Source organism: Anguilla anguilla, chromosome 5 (genome assembly GCF_013347855.1).
Source record: "Anguilla anguilla isolate fAngAng1 chromosome 5, fAngAng1.pri, whole genome shotgun sequence".
NCBI lineage: Eukaryota > Metazoa > Chordata > Actinopteri > Anguilliformes > Anguillidae > Anguilla > Anguilla anguilla.
Genome location: NC_049205.1, coordinates 46,169,890 through 46,196,839, shown reverse-complemented (window position 1 = coordinate 46,196,839; position 26,950 = coordinate 46,169,890). Strand labels below are relative to the sequence as shown.

At 39.7% G+C, this 26,950-nt stretch overlaps 1 protein-coding gene and 1 long non-coding RNA gene across 2 annotated transcripts in view; one reads left to right on the top strand and one right to left on the bottom strand.

Moving 5' to 3' along the window:
* The first annotated feature begins 775 nt into the window (after positions 1 to 775).
* Positions 776 to 8,713, top strand: LOC118227475. The gene is made up of 14 exons (XM_035417978.1): positions 776 to 914; positions 1,106 to 1,177; positions 1,475 to 1,593; positions 1,784 to 1,909; positions 2,023 to 2,108; positions 2,403 to 2,613; positions 2,743 to 2,876; positions 3,516 to 3,648; positions 3,999 to 4,136; positions 4,483 to 4,565; positions 4,778 to 4,919; positions 5,572 to 5,778; positions 6,729 to 6,904; positions 7,116 to 8,713. Exons 2-14 carry the CDS (start codon positions 1,137 to 1,139, stop codon positions 7,218 to 7,220), a joined length of 1,701 nt encoding a protein of 566 aa, XP_035273869.1. The 5' UTR covers positions 776 to 914; positions 1,106 to 1,136; the 3' UTR covers positions 7,221 to 8,713.
* The window catches only part of LOC118227476, a 34,357-nt gene continuing 8,328 nt past the window's right edge, over positions 922 to 26,950 (bottom strand). Inside the window, exons 3-4 of the long non-coding RNA XR_004765289.1 lie at positions 4,724 to 4,847; positions 922 to 1,615 (exon numbers count right to left, since the gene is read on the bottom strand). This is a non-coding gene — a long non-coding RNA (uncharacterized LOC118227476). The remainder of the gene's footprint in view (positions 1,616 to 4,723; positions 4,848 to 26,950) is intronic.

The window sequence follows — 26,950 nt, the reverse complement described above, 5'->3', positions numbered from 1 at the left end:
TACGTAATTGCAAACAAAACGATCGTGACAGCTAAATCAGCGAATAGGGTCCGGCTGCGTCTATTTGAGCGCCAATCCAAAGCTGTCGCGATGCAGGAAGCTGCAAAAATATTTACTAAGGTTTATGGGATTAGTAGTTAAACCGTAAACCGTAAAAAATAGGTGGTTTCCGGATTTTTTTTATTTATGTGAATCTTTGCAATATTCTTGTGATAAGGAGCTTCGAAATTTAAATGTCAATTTCCTACTAAAGAATTTCCTTCTACAGAACTGTGGTTTAATTAAAGGCAATAGTGAGTAAGCTATAGCAAGGTAAAAATTGCCTTATGTCAACTGGCCTATTAGCATTGGCAAGCAGTTGGGCATAACCATATGACCAAGAAGTCTACATTGACCAGAGATTGATACACAAAAATAGCCCAGCAGTTCTATTCATTATGTGTTGTTTACAAAAACAAAACAGCACTTAGGGCCAATGCAATGTTTTTGTTGTGTCGTTGCTAGTGGCCAATGTTGGATCATTCAGGTTTGCCCTTTGGTTAGTGATGAGTCCCTTAACATTGGCCTACTGATGAAAACATTTGGGTTCAAACACGATTCAACCTTGGGCAAAATGGGTTATGTTTACTGGGCAAATTATGCATACACACTCTTTCTCTACAGTGGACTGAATGCACAAAATTATTTTTAAGTTTGCTTATCAGATGGTAATATAAGGCATGATATATAAATTAAAAAGCTACAAACTCAACCCAGTGCTCCGTGGTTTGAAGCACGCTTCTATGTAAAATATGATTTATATAGGAAGAGTTTTGAAAACTGGTTTGTTCAGTTCTTGTTTAGTTGTTCAGATCAGGTGTTGCTAGGTAAATTGTAAAGAACCCAAACAATGTCATCACAGGAGACAACCAACAGTAAGTAAATGCCTTTATTTGGTACTTCATTTTATCCTGTTTTCTTTAAATTGTATGATGCTGTTTAGTAAGACTATTACTAACTGCATAGTGAAATAAGAAGCCTTTACACAAATTGACTTTTTCTGTAAAACTAATGTGATTTTGTCCAGTCATTGTAATAATGGTGTTTAATTGTATTTTTTGCCAAGGAAATATTTTCTTCAAGTAGACTTACATACTATGGCTCTTGAAATCTTGAAATCACTCAAAGATCTAAAGAGGTACTGTACATTTTTGTCTGCTTTACATGTCACCTTGTGTATTATGTCGGCAATACTGTACATGGACATGTTTAAATCAACACAAGTAAATGTAGATCAATTTTATCTGTTAATTGGGGAACATGCAACAACAGAAGGAGAGCAAAGGATTCCGGTGTAAGGATTTTAATGCTGTATCATTCTCACACACAAGCATACATGCATGTGCTTTAATATAAAATAGAGCAATTATATCCCATGCATTCATGCTTGTAACTTTTCCAAAGTATTGAAGTTATTTTATGTTTTCTTTTATAGGTATGACAATGAAGATGCTGTAGATCTTCTGAAGAAATTGTGCCAGTTGTATTTCCAACATGAGGATGATAAGGGTCAACGTAGCCTTGGCGACCAGCTTGTGAGAGAGGGGGGCACAGGTACAGGCTGCCGCTCCAGTAGCTAAAAACAGTGTTTACTGAAAATGAGCTGGCTTTCAAAAGTGTTCACCATGTGAATCATTAAAATACAGAAAAAAGTGCAGAACAACAAATTCTGAGATTAGTATTGTCATTTCCGATAAAAATGTGTATCAAAGTTTCACTTGCATGCATATATTTTCTTCTGTAGAATTGCTGGTCAAAATCTTAATTGGATTTTCCACTGCTGGCTTCTTCTCAAGTAATTCAATCTGGTTTCCAACATACTATACATTGAGTGCAATATGGAACTTAAGTGATGCAAGTTTCCTGTTTGGTAAGAGAACTGTCACTTTTTAAATATTATTAAATGAAATATTATTACTTATTATTACATTTGAATGAGATGCTTCAGACACATTTTAAGCCAGCCACCTTTTCCATTTTCAGCCAAAGAGCTCGGCAAACTTGATGCACTGCAATACCTGCTGGCTGTCCTAGATCATGGTCCATATAAGGAAAAGCTTGGTGAAAAGGTTGTCCCTTTCCATACTTTTTCACCTGGGGAAACCACATGCAACCATGCTGGTTATACTGAATGTGAAATTAAAATTCAGAGAAAGTGTTTGGCCACAAATCAGCTTTGTAAGGGTCATTGACAATGAATGCCATATAGATTTGTATTTTGAAACACTTATTGACTAAGTTTAGGAAAATTATGCATGTTCAACTACAACTGTAGGATTAATGTTATTTAGTTATTCACAGAACAAACCATTGCTGCCCTTTGACACTAACATTAATGGCTTTGCTTTTTTCATTTTTATTAGAATGTCCAATATCTTGTGAAGGCTTCTCTATGTATTCTGCACAATGTTGCAAAAGTTCCGCACAACAGACCCCTTCTCAGGCAGAACAATGGTGTACAAAAGATTGCCTATTATACTAGAGTGGAGGACGAACTCCTGAAAGTGGTGTCCATTATGACACTGGGTTACATCATCGACGAGGATGAATCAGAGTTGATCATGGACGAATCAGGTGGCAGGCTTTTCTCTTCATCAACCATTGCAACTCTCTAAAGCTCATCAGTTGTATTCCAATCACTATCACAATTCCTCCAGCTTCCTGGAGCTTTTCTCTTATATAGGTTGGGTATCTGTTTTTCAGGTGCCGTAGAAATCATGGTAAAGCTGCTACAGGGTGCCTTAAATTCAAAGGATCGACGTTGCCGTGGGTATACACCATTTGAAATTGCTGAAGGATTGACTTTGATTGCCACCTGTGAGCGTAACAAGATGAAGGTATGCAGGTGATGTGCCCTTTACTGTGTATTGCGTCTGACTCCAGTCTGCAGTTGGCCATGCTGTTTGATGTGTAAATGTTATAAAACATGAACACATGGAAGCTCTCTCACTCATAGTCCACCGTGTGAGCCATCTGCTTGGCTTGCTGTGCTTGGGCAGACGGCCTGGAGGTGTTGCCAATTATGAAAATAAGGTTAATAAATATTGTCTCCACTGAGAGATAGCCCATACTGTGAATCGTGCAAACTGCAGGGAGATAATTAACTATTCTTATGGAAACTAAATATACAGCAATATATTTGAATGAAATACATTAGCTAGATCAAAATAAGGTATTGCAACAGTTAACAATACAAATATACAAATTAATGTCATTTTCAGATATTGTAATACTTAAAAAATATATATATTGCTGTGAAATACATAAAACATTATACTTTCCAAAGTCTATATATATTCAAATATAATGTTTACAATGCTTTCAATTCACGTAAGGGTATACTGGATACATGGGAATGTCTGGGAAAATCAGTGTCATCAATTTTGAATAATCATTAATGGCTGTTGGATTAAGATTTTATATTTGCACAATGAGTAGCGAAGACCAGCTACCTCATAGTTGGCATCCCATTTTAGATTTACGAATGTGGCGCTGTTCCAAAATGCCTGGATATGATGAAAAGTGAAGACTTTCGTGACAGGCTGTTTGCCACCAAAGTTATCTGGCAGCTAGCCTTCGATGAGTCGCTGCGTGAGAAGCTAAAAGAAAGTAAGCTCAGCAGAAAACTTTGTGCACCATGCATTTTTACAATAATTTTATATCAGTAATAATCTTAATTACTGGCAACGTTTAAAACAAGTTTATATTCATACTGTAAATAAGCTTTACACTTCAAATTCACTGTTCATATTAATTTTGTTAAATGCAGTAGTTTCATAAACTATAACACACTTCAAATCTATAATAGACACTATGTAAAATGATAAATTCCATACAGAAAGAATGATATATCCACCTACATACCAAAGAATTTACAAAGAGAAGGAGCCCCAGAACCTCAGAGAACAGTGAAGGAATTTATTTTGGGAACAAATGCATATGATCTGTCATTGTGCTAGATGGGGCCCTGATGGACATGCTGGACAGTCTGTCTAAAGACACCAGCAAAGCTGTCACTAATGCTGCCCAAGGAGCTCAGTGGGTCATTAAAAAGCAAGCAGAAGAGAAATCTAAGGCGAAGCCGGACTCTAAGTCAGGTGAATTCTCTATCACTGGATCTCTGTCCATATTCAATTTTTCCATTGTGCTGGAAGTACAACGCAGAGGTGATGACTCAAATCTGCATATCATACGATATGTATGGACCAGTGTCCACCTAAAATGTAATGCAATATGATTGACTGATATTCATACAGAGCTAGTTTTCTTATGCTATCTAAACAATTGCTACCGTGACCAGCACAATCTGTTAAAATGCACACATTTTAGTTAGCTAACCTTAACTACATAAATAGTCAACGTCATATGTTTTGATTGGCAAGTTACTGCCTGTCAGTCACCAAATTGCTACTGGTAATAAAAACATCAATGTCATCAATACAGTAAAGCAGACTTCGGGACATGTAATGATAAGCTATCAGTGGGATGACCAGAAAACACTGCTGGAAGTCAACAAAACTTTGCAGGTATGCCAATTGATTTGAATGAAAGTGCCTACTTCCTGTTTTTTTTTCTATCCATGGATGGAAACACAATGATGTGTCCTTGATGATATGATGCATTCATAATGATGTCTTAATTAATAAATGTAAAGTGTAACTCTGGGTGATCCTGGATGACTAACCTGCATGCATTCTGTGCCTTGTCTTGTCTCATGCGGGTGACCCTGGCCGGGCAGAACGCTGGCATAAAGGTGTGGATGGACGTGGAGCAGATGGCTGGATCCACTCTGCAGGCCATGGCTGAAGCTGTGGAGAAGGCTTACGCAGTCATCATCTGTGTCTCTCCTAAGTATAAAGACAGCCCAAACTGCAGGACTGGTACAGTAATCTCAGCGGTTACAGCCTTCATTGCACTGGTCCGATCAAAACCAGGAACATCCTCCCCACACACCATGCAGTTATATAGTGGAATTATCGCCTACGGATCTAATCACAGTCATGTAATCAGAGGTGAAATGCCTGCGGTTTTCATGTAATCTGCTAGTGACGTTGTGCGCATTCTGGTTCAGTGACTCGCTTCACATGTTGGGTCCCTGCCCAGAGTTTGTATGCATTGCGTCTGCATATAAAACAAACATCTCAGAACATGTAAATATTTTAAGAGTGCTTACAGTAACCTCGAAGAGACAGACTTGCCATTGCATTGGTGATGCAAAGGTGAATTTCATAGCAAGTCTCTACACATTTTTAAGGTTTTTTCAGTACTGAGCCAACATTACAGGAAATGTCACCTTGATTGCATAAGCTTTATAGGTATATTTGTCATGGGACATCCACATACATACATGTGCACATACTCTGTGTGCGTGTGCCAGCAGGGATGCATCTATGCATGAGTGAGTGAATGAAAGTGTGAGCAATGAGTGTGAATGAGTGAGTGAGTGAGTGAGTGAGTGACTGTGTAAGTGATGAGCACAAGATACCAGATGCTGTTTGAAGCTCTTAGGTGCTTGATTTTGTTTGTCCACAGAGGCTGAGTATACTTTCCAGCTAAGAAAAGAGATAATTCCCCTCATGATGGAGCAGAACTATAAGCCTGACGGATGGCTTGGGGCTCTGTTGGGGGCTAAGCTGTGGATAGACTTCAGCGATAACTGTAACTTTGAAGAGAGCATCAAACAATTGATTAAAGAAATTAAAGGTCGCACACCACCAGAGGAAAATGATGTGGTGATAGGTAAACTTTCTTATCTGAATTAAATTTATTTTGTTTTCACATGCTCTGGACCAGTTGCATGTATGTGGTATTGCCCAGAGTAAGTGTTTTCCACTTACAACATCAAACCCCTCAGTAGATGCCAGCGATTACATCTAAAGAGAGTGTATGCATTCATTAATTAATTGACAGGATCACAAACCTGTAAAACACCAAATAGCATCCTTCGGTTAGAATCCTGAGGCTTTTGATGAAAAACAAACCCACCTATGTTATATTTCAGAATGCTAAGGCTAATGCCATTGTAATAAAAATAATAAAAAATCAGTTTGGCCTGTGAATTGGTGTTTATAGAACACATCACAGAGCTCTAGCTTTATGTCTAATGGTTGATGACAGACTAGCCAAGTAGCAAAGAATACAGCTCAGAAGTTGAGGACAAGAGGGTGTGTACTTATGGGATAAAACTACACCATGCCAGCATCAGTATGTCATACCGCAGTCACTTTGATTGTCCTAACGTTCCTACGACATCAAAGAACACATGCCATATAGGCTTTTGTTTATAAAGGAATTGTGACTGCTTGGGTAGCCACAGAGATGTTATTTTTGTACTGTCCTTGTGGGTTCTCTATTTTTAATACAGGAAACCCCCCACAGAATACACATTCTTTTTGTTGTATTATGTAACACAATATATTCAGAGCCAAAATGTTCTCATTCTAAAGCATCTCTAAAATAGAATCTGGTACACATGACTGTCAGTTAAAAACAGTCAATATCTCTTCCAGAGTAAGAATCCAGTCTGAATTTCTGAAGGTAGGGAATGCAATAACTTAAAGCTCAAGTAAATCTATACATACATCCAACTGCAGTCTCACAGGGCACACAGGGCCACAGGTATTTCAAAATAAGTTGTGGAATGTGTTCCGTTGGACAAATGTGATCTCTCTCTCTCTCTCTTACATCAGCTGTAAGCAGCAATGATCAGCAAACAAACGCCAGTAGCAAAGATCCTCCTCTGATCACATGGACTAAGGAACATGTCGGTTTGTGGCTGAAAGAAAATGGACTGGATTTCTGCCTCAATGTTTTTGCAGAATACGATGGATCACTCATTTACCAGCTGCAGAGGTTACGCAGAGAGGTGCAAGCACAACACACAATACACATACAGTACAGTAGGGAAGAAATGATGACAAAATGTATGTGAATTTTAGTTAAGGTATATTTTATGTACTTTGTATTGTGTTTAGTATAAATATACGATCAAAGCCCCAAAGCCCCACATGCACATACACACACAGTATTTGGTGTAGATTCACACCTTTTTCAAAACTTTTGTTTTTTTGGTTTAGGCTCCAGAGTTTTTCTACGCCAGCCTCAGGAGGGACATGGGATTCAGCACACTGACTGAGATACTGAAGTTTTTGAGAGCCTTGGAAAAAACAGATGGCCCTTAATTCTTGAACTACAGTACTTTATTTGTCCATAATTATGACATCAATGTTGATTTCTGATCTTTATAACAGAGCGCTTGAACTTGGTGAAAAACGCACATTACAGGAGGTCGCAACAAAAGGCACAAAGAGTCTAAATAAGATCCGTAGAATTGCAAAAACTACATTTTCTCTAAATGAGCACTGTATATAGGTTAACTCTTCTGTAGATAGATAACAATTGCACCATTACCTTGACACTTAATGTATCACATATTAATTTGCACGGAAGCTGTTACTTATGTGCCCTATAGCTGTGAGAGTCTTGTGAATTCATGTCACCAATGCAAAAGCATCGGAGTATGAAGTAAAATAAGAACATAACAATTATAAATGTTATTTTCAGTCCCCAGCCATTCTTTCGCAGTGTGTTAATATGGCACGTTGCTGCCCCCTACTGAAAAAAAGTGTGACTACAACCTCCTTATGGATTTTGAGAACAGCAGGGTGGGCTCCTCAGCTTTTGCTTAGATATTCTCAGAATTTTAGACAAAAAATGCTGCAGTCTGTGATAAATGAGAGTAACTCTGGGATTACTTGCAACTGATTATTCAGGTAACTGTCAAATTAAGAAAATATAATATACAATTTAATTTCATTATATGAAGAAATAAGTATACAACAACATTCATTATGGCCTACTGTGCATGCAAGCCAAACTGTCATCAATATACCTCCATGCTACATCTGTAGATGGTGTAAAGAGAAATATAGAGTCAGTTTGCGGAAGAACACTCTGAAAAGCATGCCTGGTGAAATGGCCCAACTGCATCTTGAGCTTTAGTATCCAAAGAATGATCAGGATAGGAAATATGCACCCACTCTGCTTCATGTGTTGCCTCCGGACCTCGGGAGGGAACCATTTGGTGTCCATAAAGCCCTTTCACCCACCCTAAAGAGGGCACAACCATCTGCTTATCCGTCACATGGTCGGCAGGGCAAATGCTCACATGTCTGCAGAGAAAGTGATGGCTGTGTTCCAAACTGCATACTTGTGTTCTATCTAGTGTGGTATATTACATTCTAGATAGAACACAAGTATACAGTTTGGAATACAGCCCATGTTTCAAGCTTTTGTACTATCTGTCAGAGTTCTTAGGAGTGTGGAAGTTCTTGGCTGACATATCAATTATTGTTCCTGAACTCAAGTACTCATACCAGATGTCTTCGCTCAGTAACTGTGCATGAAGATAATCTGATGAAGAGGAAAACAGTGATTGAGGAATTATTGTACAAATGTTATTATGCAACAAGTATGTTTATCTCAATTTACCGGACTAAAAATATTACTAGGGATATGGCTGGTCTCATTTAATATATTTGCTTTCTATGTAATCAGGTATAAAAGTATATAATATATGAGCAGGCGTTTTTGGAACGTAGTCCAAGACTTGGTTTTAGGAGCTTTCCTTTTCAATGCATGAAATAAATTACAAAATAAAACAGTTTGATTAGGACATGTGGAATTAGCATATCCTCCTTAAAATGTCTTGATGTCAGAATGAAGGACAGGATTCATGTTAAAGCTTCTTATTTTCATCACTTCAATTCTTTGAAATTCTTCTAATTTTTTTTCCTCACCCTGGTCAGGTTAAGCTTCTTTTCTCCACTGCTGGCAAGTACTCTCTGTCTTTCACAGTGGTGCCAGAAATGTGCTCAAAGTTCTTGGAATAAAGTGGGGGTTTGCTCCAGAGGGCAGGTATGGTCGTAAGCTGTCCTCTAGGTCATAGCATAACACTTGACTCTGGACTGAAGCCACATTTCTGCTTAGACACTTGAAGATAAGCAGATAGGAAAGCAAGTGGGTCGAAGGAAGTGCAGCTTTAAATTACATGACGCAAGATGCCAATTGACCTCATCATAACTCAGATTGTAGGCATGATGACAAGATTCGGAGAATCACACCTATAAGAAGCTGGGCTGATGATAGTATTTGCAGAGTCTCAGGCTCTCTTAATCAGTAAGACAAGGTACTAAAGATTTAAAGGATCAAACTCTATTAAAGATATACTATCAATCGAGTAAATTCATTACATATATAGATATATATATATATATATATATATATAGTGAATACATTATACAATATGAATCATCCAGTGGTACTGTCTGCCACATTAAGAGACCACATTAGGACCACAGAAATCACAGTGCATCTACAGTAAATGTAATCAGTAATATTTAATGGGTTTCTTTTTTTATGTTTTACCAGTTTCTATTTCATGTTTCATCCTCAGTTTTTTCTCATTTGGTGCTTTTTCTGCTCTCAGTCCCAGCAGAGCATGCTGTTCCATTTTAAAATTGCATAATCCAATCCACTGGTAAATCCAACATGAGTAATTCAGCAGATAGGTCAACTAACACCTCTTCAAAAAGGTACATGCTTGAATTAGACTGGCTCAAAAAGCTTTAAAAAATTGCACAGTCTAATGTACTATGCAATTAGATTTGGTTTTTCAGTTTACACGTGGAGATGAACCATCGCTCAGCACAATGCATTAAGACACTGTTATATGGATGGGTTAGGTAAAGTTTGATTTTACATTCTTATGGAAATGTAAAATAAGGGGGAGGAATTATTCTTCTGTGTAACCACTATTTGGCATTCAGAGGTAAAAAGGACACTTCTTGTGTCTGTGTATCACTGATCATATTTAAGTGAATGTTTTCAGTACTACATAGTGATTCATATGACAAATTTACATGGAAGACCTTGGCTATCAATCTCTAGGGCAGATTTTCTTATCATGTCAAATGTATCTTTTGGTTAAAGATGTCTGCAATATGCCTAAATTGCCCATTGTAAAATCTTTTTAATGTCCACTTTCCTAAGAAACTGACGTAATTAGTGCATGCTTTCCTTATCTGGCTCCGAGGTAAAGCATTCTGGCATACCCACTGAATCTGGCAACCTCTCAACTCTGCGAGCTCCTGGGCCAGATTCCAAATTGTCAAGCTTGATCTATAGTCATACAGTATTTGACTAACATTGCATGAGTCCCCTATCTCAAGCTAAGAGTTTCACAAGACCCTGTAAAGTTGCAAAATTGGCAAGGTATATGAGCCAAGTTAGATTGCACCACCATATGAATTTCCGATTTGAAGGCACACTATCAAACAAGACAGACTTCATCGCCTGATCACCCAACAATATGACATGCACTCACCTCCAATCCACCTCCGCCCCTCAAACTTTGCAAATGAGCAAGAAGAGACTAAGTGTATGAATCAATTGGGGTGCCAGCAATGCTGCATGTGTGTGAAGTCCAGCTGTCAGATCACCATCAAAAGTAACAGAAGACTGTGAGGAGAGGGCCTTCAGGCAAGACCTACTACAAAATCTAGTATGTTATTTTAACCAGCATATCCCTAGTATTACAAAATATCTTTGTCTAGACGATAACACAGCATTTGGAAAGTAAAGGGTGGGAATGTGGAATGATAGAAAGATGCCTCTTTGGGATTACCCAGGTACATACTAAATCAAAATAAATAGTTTTGTGCATAGCGACTGCACACTATGTGTCTGTTGTTTCATTTAACACAGAAACAGCATTTAAAAAATATTTTATTATCTTTCCAGAGTCAAGAAACTTGTATTTGAAGTGGTTTCTGAGCTCCTGGAGGTATTACGTTCTTCACCAAAAGATGTCACTGTTTCTCAGTTTCTTAAATAATTTACAAACATGGCTGTACTGTTGCATATTGTCTATGTTTTTTCTTATTGATGAAGCTCGATTGTAGGAAAGGGACTACCTGCATAATTTAATTAATTTCTTATTAAATGTTTCAAGAAAGAAATAGATTGGAAAAGAGCAAGACCAGGGATGAAACAAATGCTGAGAAATATGTATTCTGCAACTATGAGAAAGTTTTGTGGTTTGTAATCAGCTGCCTTTTGCTAAAGTATTGCTCGATACAATCTTGTTTTTATTTTTGTAAGAACACAGTTTTTGGTTCATTAAATGTTACCTTAATTGTATACAGGGCAGGGACAGGGATGAAATATCCCTGAACCTGAATATGAATAGAAGAAATTTACTGATTTCTATTCATTTCAACTTTTAAAATATTGTTGCATTAAATTGTTCTCTTGTACAGCCAGCACACTTATCCAGCAGGGCAGTTGGATAGCTTACATTTAACATGTTACACGTTCATAAAGCTGGTTTTTGCTTTAGATGCTTTTCAGGCTAAACTATTTTCTCAAGATTACCTCAAGATTGTCACAAAATGGAATTAGAACCTGCAGCTATGTGGCTACAAGTCACGTTAATAATTTACATAATTTACGTAAGCCCTGTGAAGATGAGAGGATGCATATTCCTATCATCTGAGCCAGGTAATACAGGGGGGTACATGTCAGAAAATGGGAGTTGAGATTTTATGAGCCAAACCAGGGAAAGAGAGCCAGGTGACTGCATGGTTCTAAATCCAGTTCCTTTACAGCACTGCAGTGATCTACTCAGTTGAGCCCAGCTCCTCCTGCAGTGGGGATTATGAGAGCCCTTATTGCCATCTCTTTTTGATCTGTAGAGGTGACATACTTTAGGGTTTCAGGGGAATGGAGGGCCTCTTCACTATTAGCAACTTTTTGTTTGCAATGAAGTTTTTAGCCAAGAGCATGCCCTGGAGGTCACCTCCTTTCTGAGTCAGCCACAGCCAGTCTGAACCGGTTTGAAACCAGCACACAGAAGGAGTAAAAAGGTGACCAAGTAATTAAGCAGAGTTATGTAAAATGGCTAAGTCCTCATTCAACAACAGCCATTCTGTTCCCTATGCGGCCTGCCTGTTACAAGACCAAAGCTGCTCTAAGCTGAGCTTTGAGTAAAAACAAGGCCCTTTTCAGTGATATTGATCGTGGCTCCCAGATTTGAGGCTGAGGCCAATGAGTTATGCAAGTCATGCAAGGATGTAAGCCTGTACATTTTTTTTTTATTGAAACCCTGTTTTTATTTTTTTTGTATGCCCACAAAACAGTTATGAAAAGATTAAGGGCTTGATTCCCTGACGTCTATGCACAAGCTAACAATTTACTGACTCATGTCTAGAGCTGGAATTCCCACTGCAAATTATGCCTAAAACAACCCCTTTCAAAAGTGCCCCGGTCAGCAGGTTTAGCTGAATACGACAGGCATGTGCTTGTCTTTCCTAGAAGACGCAAGCAGCAAAAGGGCTTCCACAGCGGAACTAAATTGTCCCCTCAAGGATCTGCAATCGAATGGCTAAAAATAGAGGAAGGCTTTTGTACCGAAGAAGCGCAGTGCACAGAGACGCTGACGGCTGGTTGTTTTCTCTGATGCAGATAGCACGAGCGTTCGCCTGGAGATGGCGTCGTGAGAGGGCGATCGCGGTGGCCCCCGCACTCAGACACTCAGAGGCGTCAGAGTCTGCGGTAGAGTTATGCAATGCCGTGGCAGTGCGGCGCAGGGCTGTGCTGGCAGGGGCTGTGGACACGCGGACCGAGAGGGAGGCAATGCAGCATTTCATCACCCCTCCCCGCCTCAGACCGCTCCCCCGTGTCCTCCCCTCCCCTCCTCCTCATCCTCATTCTGCTTCCTCCACAGCCCGGTCATCGGCGGCACACGTGGGGAGAGGGGGAGGGCCGTGTGAGGCAGCGGTGTGTGGCTATTACAAGGTCGCGTCCGTGAAGCGCAGCAAACTGTTACATCACAAGAGCGGTCGATGCAAATGATAACCCAGATGGGAGAAATTTTGTGACGCACAGTAAACACGATGTACCTGAGGGCCTTGTGGCAGGTTGTGACTAAGAGGCCTTTCAGCAAGTACTGAGGGTCAGATTCATACCGGGGACCTGCTCTAGAGGCACAGAGGTCTTCTTACATTGTACAGACTGGCTGTTCCTGTCAGTGCCCGGGTTAAGTGATATTAATATTTAACCAGCGTAATTCATTAGAATCTCACCTTCGTGATTAATCTCAATCAAATTGTGAATGGGTGTTCTTTAAATGGCTGCAGTATATTGTTTTTATATAAAAAAGAATGACTCAGTTAATCATAAATCTTTCCCGTATTATGTTTTTTCTTCTGCTAAGTTGGCCTGGTTTGGATTTCTGGGCAAACTAGTGCACATCAGCTAAAATGGTGCCAGAAAGTGGTTAACTAATAGAGAAGAAGGAACAAACCTTTTTGGATAACTATATATCTTTCAAAGAACAAGACCAGGTCAAAACCTAGCATATGGCTGGACCGGCCGACCAATGGTGTAACTTCATAACTCGGCAGACCAATGATGTAACTTCATCACTCAGTCATTCAGTCACAGACATTCGCGTTTATAGGGCTGGCTTCACTGTTGCGGTCCAGCCAAAAATCAAGGAAGACCGAAGTACTGTATATAGTCTTTAGCCATCAGGTGACACTGAAATCACCCTTTGCTTTTGCGCCAACTTTCTGAAAGCTGCTTAATTAATGTACTTTGAGCATGTGAGCATGTGCGTAGAGTTAGTGGTGTAATACTGTTCAATATTTTAATATTAGTCTGTGAATTCTATCATCTTGCATGGGTCTTGAACTGTACTGTGCATTTTTACTTGTAGAATGTGCTGTGCATGATGTGCACATTTGTACATATGTGATGCACAATGTTTGCCCCACCCAACATTGAATTTTGATTTGATCTGATTTGATTGTATGCTTGGATAACTGAAAATCTCTCCAATGACCCCTGATATTGCAGCTCAGTACCACTTTAGCGAGCAGAGCATTCATTTACATAATACTGTCCCTTCAGTACGCTGAAGAGACCGTAGAACAGGGCTGCACTAACCCTGTCCTGTGTTAGGCAGCAGCCCAATACAGCCAAGGAAATATGTCACTGCTCCAAGTGAGGAGCAGTGACATATACAGGACTACCTGTATCCCTGCCTTGAACCAGGTTAGGTAGTAGTGACATCTTGACAAATCTCAGACATAGGTTTCACTAAGTTCACTATGTTTGGCATGCTGTCAATCTCTAAAAGTAGGTTTTTTCCTGAGAAATTCTCTGAAACGTCAATGTCATAATAGACATCAGATTGCAACTGAAGCACACTATTCTGTGTGTGTTAGAAAACATTGACAATAAATCATGCATCATTATATTAGGGATGAGCAGAGCTTTTCCAATAAAATGTCACTGTAATTGTAATTACTTTCCTGCATCAAGTTCAGGGGTGAAGGCATTTGTGGCATTGACAGTTAGGGAAAGGAATAAGCGAACAGGACTCTACAGTGGTAAATGGTAAAATGGACTGCATTTATATAGCGCTTTTATCCAAAGCGCTTTACAATTGATGCAGAGAAGTAGCCCCTCTGCAATGGACGTGCTCTTGTTGTTTCCTGACTCCAAACTTAATTCCCAAAATGCCATTCCTTCCCCCTTTGCCCAAAACAGCTGACCATGATTTGTAGAGGTTACGTGGCCCATCTGCCCCAACAACATTTCATTGGTGACGTGCCCTTAACCCAGGCCTGCCGCTACCTACTCCCATGTGTACCTCCTGTTAATTGCATAAGAGACCAATAGATAATGCAGAGATCTGATCTCATTGATGCTGCTTAAAGCTCACTGGTATTCAACTGGACATAATACAATTGAAGACAGAGCATTTATCCAATCAGGGCACCGAACCCTCCATACCAACCCCCCCCCACCTCCACCCCTCACCCCCATTCCCAACACCTCCCGTCTGCCTGAGCTCAGAGTGGCAGGATATTAACCCACTCTTAATATCCTAGTCCCAATGCACAAGGCTTTGCTTTTTACTCACTCAGCATTTTTCCTTCTTCCCTTTAAAATTCAGGTCAGACTGTTCCCTGAAAAGTGCGTGCTTAATCTATAAACAAAGAGGTACCTTTAACACAAAGAGATGGCGTAAAGATTTAGATTTAAATCCTCCAAAAGTTAAATTAATAAATAAACCCATCTCACTAAGCGTCTCCATTCCAATAACGTCTTAAGTCCTAATAAGGGCCAAACTCTTGATTCTAAACCTTCTCAGTCTTCTGAGAAGCCCTCTCTGTGCCCCATGCCCCACATATAGCATGTAATAAAGCTGTGTGTTACCAAACTGTAAACTTTATATTGTTCTCAGCCCAATCAGGGCAGCAAAAATGGGGCAAGGAATAGAAAGAGAGAATCAAATGTCAGATTCTTTGTCTGCAGTAACATTAACAAATATAGTAATTTTGAGTATTACAAAAGACAAGTCAAGAACCATGTTTGAAAACAAGCAATCTTTTTGATGAGTATGGGAGTAAGGAATGAAAGTGGGTGAAGATGAAGAGTAGCTCCTTCTCGATCAAGTTTCTCCTTATGGACACCCAACCAGATCCAGGTGTTTTATGTGTTCCACCTCAATCACACCTGCTGCGACTAATCAAGGGCTTTATTCACAAACATCTGCATCTGGCTGGGGGTACCCAAGAAGGAACCAATGTTCTAGATTTTCTTCTGTGCATCAAAACTCAGATATTTGCCTGGATTCAATCAACATTTAACTGAAGAATAAATGTACAGTACATGCTTGTGGTTTATGTTTATATAGTCTATGTATTGAGAAACATGGTAACACTTGCCATCCGTCGAAGTCACAGTTAAGAACAGCAACCAGGACTTTCTAGACAGGTTCAGGTGTGGACAACACCAGGCCATCCCTGCCTTTGCCAGCCATAGCTCTGGGGGATGGCAGGTTCCCAGATGCACTGCTCTCATTTGAACGTTACGTCTGTCTCTGGGCTGAGCTGCATGCTTCACAATCCTGCCACCCTGCCAGCACTCAGCAGGGCCCCAGCAAGGACAGTGACCCTGATTTCTGACAGCAATGCCTCAGAATAAACGTAGAGGCAGCAGACCTGTGGCATTCCTGGCCCTGCTGCGACTCCATGAAGATGGAATTCCCTCGTGGGATTTTTGCATTTGTTTCTTCATTATTTAACACCACAGAAAAATCTGAGCTTAGCAATGCAGTACTCTCTCTCTCTCTCTTTCATTCTCTCTTCTCAAGCTTACCTACTCTTGCTCTTGCCAGCCAATACAGCTCTGTAACTATACTGATATAGAACTGAGTAGGCTCATCTCCTACACAGCACAGCTTGCTGCCATTGTTATTGAGTTTTCACTGAATGTACTTTAAAACAGAAAATACCTTGGCAGAAGCAGTACCCCATGCTAGGAAAAATAAATGTACAGTGAGAAAATGAATGTGCTAAGGACTCACAAAAATATCAATTGTCACAAAGTTTTAAATCAGTGGATAGCACTGTCGCCGCACAGCAAGGCCCAGGGCTGAAATCCCAGCCCATGTTACCCACTCCCCACCCCTCACCGCCCCCTCCCCCCCAGCCTGCTCCTCCTCCCTAGTGTCCCCATCTTTGTGCAAATATGGGCTTTAAGTTTGTGTTATATAATAAACTTTCAGCAGGGACATGTTGCTCCAAAACATTAAGACTGTACATTGTGCCTTGTAGCACTGCATTTTTCATGTCAGAATGTGAAATATCTCTGGCCGTGATTGGCCCTTCTCATGGAACTTCTCAGTCAAATCCCTACCCCTTCATTCCACATTGGGCCTCTGGGACTCATGTTAATGGTGGGGGTAGAGTTGCTGTGAGATTTTGTCCTTTATGTCTCCAGGGCACTGTTCTTGTGCCAAATTTTGAATTCAGATCTCTGGCCTTGTGTCTCCCTGCATCCACCACTCCAGCTCAAGTTATGGTGTTGTCTTTTGACAAAGTTGCCTCTAGAGGGACAATGTCCAGTGCAGACAGACAAACAGGGAGAGAAACATAAATGGGCAGCAGGACAGATTCGCAGAGTAATTTACAGTGTGGACAGATACACGTAAAGTGGTAGCACTTTTACAATACTGGACACAAATAAGCATTTACTGTACTAATACCTGAACTTATGTTGAAATAATTTTGAGTTAATGCATAAATTGTGATGAATGAAGGAATAGACTAATACTTAACGCATCAAAATCTTATGAAGCAGCCACCAAAGTCAAATATGAATGACCATTAAAAATGATCATTGTTACATATTGATTCCATACGGTGTTAATTACTATTATGAATTAATGCCTTAGGTAACAGTCTCTTGTAGACATAATGAAATGGGCTATGTGAGGTGAAACTAAGGGATGGCAAATTGCAGATAGGGATCACACATGTGGGGTGTTTCGTATAGCTGCACTTAAAGCAGCTATACATTAACATATGCCAGCTATTTGCTGAGGTATGGCAGCTGCCATAGCTACTCAATTGATGCCCCTGGACTGATCCCCATTCGATTAAATGACCCAACTTTGCCTAAGGGCATGGGTTTCACTTCATAGCAACTCCCCTGCTACAGGGCAAAGAACGGGTACTGTCGCTGCTATGTGCAGCCACCGTATGATGGCACCTACGAACAGCTTGACCAACACACTCACAGATTATCACAGACAGAGTGAATGACCAGCACAAGCAGATTCACACAGAGTGAGACACCAGTACCCACAAATTCAAACAAACAGAAAGTGACTAAAAATACACAGATTCAGAGAGAGAGAGTGAGACAGTAACACACACAGACAAAATAAGACACCACCACACATAATGTTCCCACAGACAGTGACGCATAAATACACACCCACGTTTTCTGTGGGAAGAGAATGAGAGGAGGAAGAGGCCTGAGAAGGTTCTCTGCCTCTGGTACTTTCATTTTTGAAGGCACTAGGGAGGAAACAAACAATCCAGATGGTTTCTTTACTCGGGACTGAAAAATGTGACCCACTTTACGGAGCTTATCTGTGACATACATGCAGAGAGGTCTCAAATCAATGCTTTCAGAAAAACCGATGTAAACAAAGTTTGTCAGTTCAAAACAAAGAGTTCTTTTTCAGACAGACTACTGTTTTATTTTTCTTTGGTTTATCTGCTTTAATGCAGAAACCTGAAAATAACAAAACTAAGAATAAGTCAAGATGGTTATACTAACACCTTGGAGGTGACTCATCTGTAATTTGCAATACCACATGTGATTACTTTTTAAGCAACGTTATATGTCATTGGGCATATTTGATTAACCAGAGCTGTTAGCCAAGCACCGGTGATGCTAGATACCATTACTACCAGACTTCAAAGGATAGTTTTTCAGACAAATTAGCTCATTGGTTCATTTGGATTGCACCATTCTGGGGGGGTTTGTATAACAACTATAGCTCAATAGAGAAAGTATGCCACATAATATAGTTGCATTGGATAGATAGCATTAAACCACTGTAAAAACATTTATATGTATTGCATCACATTTCATTGCTAGGTGATGCATCAGAAAGGGCTACATTTTAGTATATGTGAAAGTGATTTCATGGATTGAGACCTGAATCAGTGAGCCTGGGACTTAGGAGCAACATGCAATTTGCCTGGAAATTAGTTCTGTAACTGAATAAGCTGACAAATCCACATTATCCAGTAAATAAATTGGGCTACCCATAAATTGGGATATTCTTTTCTCTAGGGATATTCCTTTCTCTTATAACTATAAGACATATACTTCTAACCCCTTATTTTTTGTTTGTGAAGCAAATGAATGTCTTGGAAGACTTTTGTGTATCAAGGTAGAGAACTAATTCTAAGATCAATGATTCATCTCTTTGTAAATACCCTTTGAAATCCTGACCATCCCAGTTGTCAACTGTAGCTAGTAGTACTACAGGACTATACAGAATTGGAGGGAAGGTTTCAGCCAACAGGATATTTTCCTTACTTAATACATATACAATGTGCATCCCTACATTATAGAATGGTGACTCCTTGTCAGTCAGGTACCTGTATAGATATTTTCAAATCTATACATATAAAGCTGGAATGTGTACACTAAACAAATGCCAACCAATCAGCGTGTTTTAAATGTGGCAATGGGAACAGTATTGAAGCTCACCAACAGGGACAAACAGACACTGTAGAGGACATCTGCTAAATGCCCCAAAACTATGGCCTCAAAAATTACCACAGAATTGAATCAACACCTCTAACCCAGTCTTAACAAAAATTGTATGTTGTGAGCTTCAAACAGTTGGCACTTAATGAAGGGCTTCAGAAATCACATACATCCAAGTCTAATGTCCAAAGGCACATATTCAAAAGTGGTTTCCTGGACATCAGGGTGAAGTCAAATGTCTTCTATGGCCTCCACAATCACAATCTAAACATCACTGAACCTTTATGGGAAGTGGAGCACAGAGCGCAAAGAATATTTCCACCTCATTCACCTGCCCAGGAAATGGAGATGTTGGACCTTAAAGAATGGTCCAATATCCCACAATACATAATTCAGAACTATGCATTCCAGCATTCCATAATTCTTCTCCTGGAAGAAGAGCTTCAGTCCTTATGTGAAGAGTAGCCCTATTGCTTATTAATGACTAGATATTCATATATTGTTAGATGCTGCCAGTATTTTACAAAATTTTTATTCCACCTTTATTTTAGGAAACTTACAAAGAAGTTGCTTTGCAAGGGAGATCTGGCCAATAGGCAGCAATGACTATTGCGTGTTAGTGTGTACCACAACATTACACCACATAAAGCAAGTGTTGCACGTTATAGCTCCTGAAACCAGAATTAGGATGGTTTCAGAAACAGGCAGAGTTAACAGAGAAAATATGCACTTCTTTTCACTATCTTCTGTTTAAAATCTGATAATGAGATGAGGGACTGAAGCTGGAGTTTAGTCTACAGCTCATTCTAACCATGAACCATAATAACAACAAGCATGTCTTTTCCGGTCTCGGTTAAGCACTGGGGACTTTAAAATGCGACCATTTAAGAGATCTTAAATGGCATAAGTGGCCACTGTGCAAAGATAAAAACTTTGAAATAATATACATTGGCAGTTTGCCTGAAATATTCCTTAGATGACCTTTTGTGTGCGTGTGTGTGTGTGGTTATATATTTGAATACATATGAGTATATACACAGACATGCACACGTGTGCATGTACACATATATTATGCAATAAAGTACAAAAATAGAATGGGAGTTACCGGCAGATCATCAGAACAACGTGTGACTTGTGCTGAACGTCCCACTGAATTCCAAGCAAACAAGGTGACTCAAACAAGGTGAGAGAGATCCCAGCACATCACTGCACTGCGTGTGAGAGACAGGGAAAAGAAATCAGAGCTGTGTGGCAGGCTTCTCTGTGAGCTTCTGGTTCATGTGCTGATGAGAAGGCAGAATGAGATGAGTATCAGTGAGCCAGCAGAGGAAAGAGCATGACTGTGGTACACTCAACTCCCTCCCCCCACCCCAGCTTGGAACTTCACAGCATGTGAGGAAGCAATGTGAGCCACCCCCAACACACACCACGCACACACGCGTACACACACACACGCACACACACACACACACACGCACACACAAACATGCACACATACACACACACACACACGTGTGCACGTACACACACACACACACACACACATACACATACGTGTGCACGTACACACACGCACACACATGCACGCATCAGGAGCAGATAGGTGGCTGAGGTCATGTGGGGCCTTTGGGTTTGTAAACCCTGAGCTCTGTTGATTCCCAATCAAGAATTCAACTAGCCTGGCAGCATTCTCCACCAGCCTTCTGAAATATTTAATGCTGGAAAGGACTCGCCTATTTGTACTTTACATATGTGATGACAGCACGTGTGTAAACACAAAATTGAGGTGTTCCTGTGCTCTCATGCATTTTGCAAAAAGAACTGGTGTTCCTCCTGCGGGGGCACGTGGATATGCCTCGCTAGTTGCATTGACTGGTCACATGGATAATGGGTGGCGGAGGCAGAGACGGTGCCCCAGAGCTGCTCCGTAGCAGCGCCGCTGTTTCCTAGCTTCCCTGTCTCTAGCTAATCATTGACAGGCGCACTGACGCAAAGCATAACCCTGGGACTTGGTGTTTGTTTTTGAAGAGAGATCTAAATCTCTCCAGAACTCTCAGAAGAGAGACCCCATGGTAAACAAGCCTTCTTTCTCTATGGAGTACTTCTTCATCTCTCTCCCAGGTGAGCTGTTGGTCTCTGCTCAACCATGCCTGCTTCCTGTGCCACAGCTCCTACCTCCTATCCCTGGCTTGATGAGTATACTTGTATGTCTCCTTTCCAGCCATTCCTTAGTCTGTGTGCACGCATACACACACACACACACACACACACGTGACTAGCTGGTCAGAAGAAGGCGCTGTGCTATGTCATTGCTTGTGGCTGTGAAAAATTACACAGAAGGCAAATGAGGGATTTGCGCTCTAACCAAAGAGACTTTTCATTAGTCAAGCAAATAACAGACTTACAAAAACCCGTGTGGTTTAACATCATCGGTGAACATTGCCATTGGCTCGTACTTCATAACTCTCTTTTTTCATTATTTTCTAGGTTTTTTTTTTCAGAACTCTGAGGACAATAAAATTAAGGATTAAAAAAATGAATTAACTGACATTTCTTTACACATGTCACATACCATTATGTGACACATCATGCATACAATAGAAAATTAAATGAGAGTGACCAAAGTTCACAGAGATGGGAATGGTCATTTGGAGATTCAGTATTCACTATTGTCTTATAAGCTTCACCAGAAATCTTAACTTCTGTGCAAATACATAGAAGCTGTTTGTGCCCGTTCACATTAAAAAATGAATGGCCCGTACAATTTCATATAATGTTTCCTATAACAACGTCTGTAAAATGCACCAGAAATATTATTAAGTTGCTCCAACAACACAGCATCATTAGGAGGAAGCAGGTGTACTATCCCTCAAACATCAATAGAATGTCTGCTGTTCAAATATGGTTATCATCTATTTCTAAAAGTTACAAAAATATATATGACAGATAAATAGTGCACAATTCTTTTTAATAAGTGGAAGTCTATACATTTTTAACCATAACTTGCAAACAGGATATCATTCAGTGCAATTTTCACAGCATTCTCCACATGTTTTTGCTTGTGGAGACAATATATTAGTGTTCTTTGTTAAACTCACAAATATTGGAAACCAGCCCTTGCCATGGGGGGAGAGCAGTGCTTGGCTGAATAGCCCATGACACTAAGGTGGCATCCTCTAATCAACCCTATTGTGAAAGGAGGAAGTACCTTCCATGGGGACAATAATAGACATCAGAGAAATTATGATGTTGATGATGATGGTGATGATTATTCTTTTGGAAATATTATAATTATTAGCTCCTCAGCAACATGAGTACTGCCCTACTTTTTAACATTCTGAAATTATTGTTCCAGTAGTTTCAGAGTGGTTAATGCTAAATTATCCTAATAACGTGTCTTCCATAGTTTGTCCTCATCAGAGCACAGGACAAGGAGACACTTTACAACAGACCAAATGTGTCTGGCAAGTCCTACACACATTTGTCTTTTTTTACTAAACTAGAGCAAAATTACCAAATTATCTAGCGTCAGACGTGTAATTGTTTTGCCATGTAAATAGCTTATTGGATGTGCTATTTGTAAACAGATTATTTGTTATATGGGTGTGTGTGGGTGTGGGCATAATTTATATCTAATTACATGTTGTTCAACCAGGTGAAAGTACCACCTCCCATAATTTACTCCTGCCCACCTCCACAGCCTCCAGAAATGGTTACTTATAATACACCAGGTTCTCAAACAGGGTCTGGGGTATGTCTGTTTTTGCATGTTCAAAAAATAATACTCTTTATTATTTTTCTTCTGTATGTCACAGATTTTTACAGTGAAACAGGAAGTTAAAGAAAAATGAGATGTTTTGGTTATTTTGTTTGTTTTTTCCTATGCTGTATGATTACACATTTAAAACTTAGATGACATTACACTGCAATCATTTACGGAAGGAGAAAACATCAGTGCTTGTCAAGAGTACAAACATACTATAGCTGTATACAATTGTAACTTATTGTATATTTATACTATACAATATATTATGCTAGCTTCATGTCTTAAATAGATCCATAAAAATGTGACATCTTGATTCAAACATTCTATCATATGCTAGAAAGTTAAAAAGACTACTGCTACTAAAGGTTGAAAAAGTTACCATGATTCCCCAGGCCATCACTGCAAATGAGAACTGCGTTTGTGGTTGGCTAACCCAGTTAAATAGAGGTTAAATACATTCTTAACCACAATGACATTTTAGGGAGCCTTGAGGTGAACAGAATTGGGAACTCCAGGGTTGAACCACTAATCACTAAAAAAGGCCTGCACCCCCTGACAGCCTCTGAGAGTGACGGACATTGAGACTCAGCAACACCAGGTTCAGCAGAGAGAGTATTGGGCAAGCTTGCTGCCTGCTCTGAGACACAATACATCTACTTAGCACAGACCACAGTCACTATGGGAACCAGGCCTTTCTGCAGTCCTATAAATCATCCTGCTTAAGACACAGGCACATATAGTGTAGAGGAGGTAGAGGTTTTCATTAGGGAGTGATCTGCAGGGGACTACATATTTGATCTAGTGTGTGATTATGGGAAGATAGAAATGATATGCTGAAAATAAAATGGTCAAAAAATGACAATGGCATTGATAAATAAAAAATCAAAACAGGACAAGTTTCTTTTGGGATGGGGGTGCAGGTGGATAGTACTCTGTAGACTGTGTCAAATCTACATATCAGTATTTCTCCACTCTTTCTTTTGTGCACCCTACTGCTACTTAAAGTCTTCCATCCTTCCAACCAACAAAAGTTGTTACCAGAAGTGTCAATGCTTTGCCTTAAAAAGTGATTCTAACATTGAAATAACTACCTAAACACACCTGCTGCCCGGTAGATTTCTTTATCATCTGCATCTAAAATGGATAAAGGGGATATTTCTGATGAGAATAAATATATTAGATGTAATTCATCTGCATGAGGAAGGTGAAAGTCAAAGGAATATAAGTGAAAAAACAAGAGCTTCTAAAAACTGAGTCAAAAGAATTAGTGCAAGATACAGTATATGTGACAATTTATTGCATGCAATGGATAGTGCATGTGACAAAGTACTAAACATGATTACTTTCATTAACATTAATATTAATATGTCCCAAACACTATGGTGCCGCCCTCAAAATAAGGGGGGAGGGGGCTATGTATAACAAGGGATGCAATTTCTACATGGTGAAACAAAACTGTATAAAAAAATACTCTTAAAATCTGAGAGAGAGAGCACATTTCGAATTATAATGAATAACGGGAAAATCCTTTTAAAAAAGCATCTGAGAATTTCAAGATATATACACACTGGATCACTGCCAAGCCTTAAAACCTAGTCAGCACCAACATTTTGCACATTGCCAATACATTGAGTGTACAAGTATGTGTACAAGTATTTATCCACATTAATGCTTAACAATGTCAACCAATGTAACATCCTTGAGGAAGTCAAACAAACAGATCTCTCTGGCCTGATCTAATATCCTGTCTGTGTTGTTCAATATCTGTTGTTCATTGCTCTATTGTTACTCTGAACAGACATTCAAACACTCACTTTATGGCCATAAAGTCATGCATTGCCAGAATAACTTAGTATCTGTGCAGTTCAACAATAACACAGGTGCCATACTTTGGTATGCCAGTTGTGTTTTGTGACCATTGCTGTCCATTTGTGTGAGTAGTAAAGGCTAACATAGAAAGCTCTGCTTATCCTTTGATGTTCAAGAAACAGAACTTTGAGCTTCCATAGTAGTTCAGGACACAATGATCATCATACAGTAGTTGGACAGATAACCTTGTAGGTGGGTCACATTACTCAACAAGACGGCAAGTACTTGAGCGCATGTGTATGTGCATACAAAGGAACAAGTCTTTAAAAGTATACAAAGTGTAAAGTGTAAAATGACCCAGTTAGCACACTGCAGATTAGGAAATAAATTGTCAAACCGGGACTTCAACACCCACAAGGACCTCTGCCTCTACAACATGAACCTGAAAGCAGCTGTGTGCCTTTGAGCACTTAGTGAAAACCTGCCTTAAATGTATTTTCACAGATAGAACATTACATTAATCTGAGATGAATGTCATTTGCCAGATTTTTCTATTTATATCTTCTTGGATTAGATTAGCAGATTACAAAGTGTTTCCCAAACCCTAGAAGTTTTGTAGCATCTGCAAATCTAACTTCTATGCTTTTAACATCCCTGTCAAAACAATTTGGGAAAATAAGGGAGAGCAGAGTTTCCAGCGTGCCTCTATTTCTATAAGTACCTCTGGATATATGCCATCAGGACCTGCTGCATTTTGAATTTGTAATTTTTTCAAGTACTCCTCCATTCCTTTATTTTAATATTTGTCAAATAAAAATTAGAAACAAATACAGATACAGTATAGGAAAATCAAACAAATTTGACATAAAAAGGCCAAAAAAAAAAGCAATTAGCCAAGAGGGGAAAGACAGGTAAACATAATGGATGAGATGGCAATTGCCCTCTAATGAGGTCCTATACAACTGGTTCGAATATGAGCTAATTTAAACTTTTTATAGTGAACTTTTTTTAATTTAAAAGTTTAATAGTGTAAGGTGCAGCTTATAGTGTAGTTTAAAGATGCAGTTGCCCCCAAATGTAATAAATCTCACACACACAATGCACACACACACAAAGGCTGTGCTCTATTGATTCATCCTCACTAATTACAGTAATAACTCAGATGCACTGTGCTACAGGATTCAGACCAGAAATCATGGTGTTGGGGTGGGGCATAATAAAAAATGAACACCTTTCTATATAGAATCAGGAGATATACTATATGTTTTCTTTAAATTCCAGTTGGCTTAGTAAGTTGCCATTCAAAAGACAGCATGGGCCTCATCTTTTAGCAGGACAGAGCTGTCAAAGTGAACCCTATTGAACTAGTAACACCCTGTCCCAGCTGAAACACCACGATATAGACCATCTTCATAACAATGAAAGGGGTACGCAGCTGAAATAACATCATACGATGGGAATTCTTGCTCTTTGACAGTGAAAACAATCAGCTGAGTCTATGATGCCTGGGTCGTCGTATTTCCATGAGGTGGATTATGTGTCACTTCGCATGCCAAGTTCAATGCCCCACAGTCAGGAACAAAATGTAACAAAAACCTTCTCATACCATTAAGCAGACGGGGCCCAGTGGATTCATCCAAAAAACTACAGCTGTGATGCAATAAAAAGGTTGGTTTAAAGGTCATATCACTTACTCTGATTACAGCACTTGGAGCAGAACTAAACCATATCATACTGTAATACACAGGCAGGTAAATCTGTGAAACCTTATTAGTTAGTTAGTTAACCACTTTGTGTGAAGTGACACCAATGTGTCCATTCTTTTTTCCAGTTTTGCCCATGACATTGCACTGACTGTGACAAAGAGGAACAGAACACCACTGAGAGACCCCTGTTGGATAGGAAACTTTATTCACTGCACCCCGCACAGTGCTTAATGGCTGATGACAGCTGTACTAGTTCAGGTTATTTGCACAATCAATGAGTGCAGGGGGGAGGGGGTGGGGGCTAAAATTAGGGGCCTGATTACTCACTGGAACTAGTTGTGTTTTTCCACCTTCCTCTGTGAACAACACGTTGACCAGAACAACAAGATCTTTAATAGATATTAATCTTTATTGCAGAACACAGAGAATGGTAGAAGTCCACCATTTTGCCGATAACGTGCCTACAAGAGACATGCATCCAAGA

Coding starts and splice junctions, on each gene's coding strand:
- LOC118227475 (XM_035417978.1), top strand. CDS start 1,137: ATGGCTCTTGAAATCTTGAAATCACTCAAAGATCTAAAGAG. Junction 4,566..4,777: donor AAGTCAACAAAACTTTGCAG/GTATGCCAATTG, acceptor CTGGCCGGGCAG/AACGCTGGCATAAAGGTGTG. Junction 4,920..5,571: donor CAGCCCAAACTGCAGGACTG/GTACAGTAATCT, acceptor GTTTGTCCACAG/AGGCTGAGTATACTTTCCAG.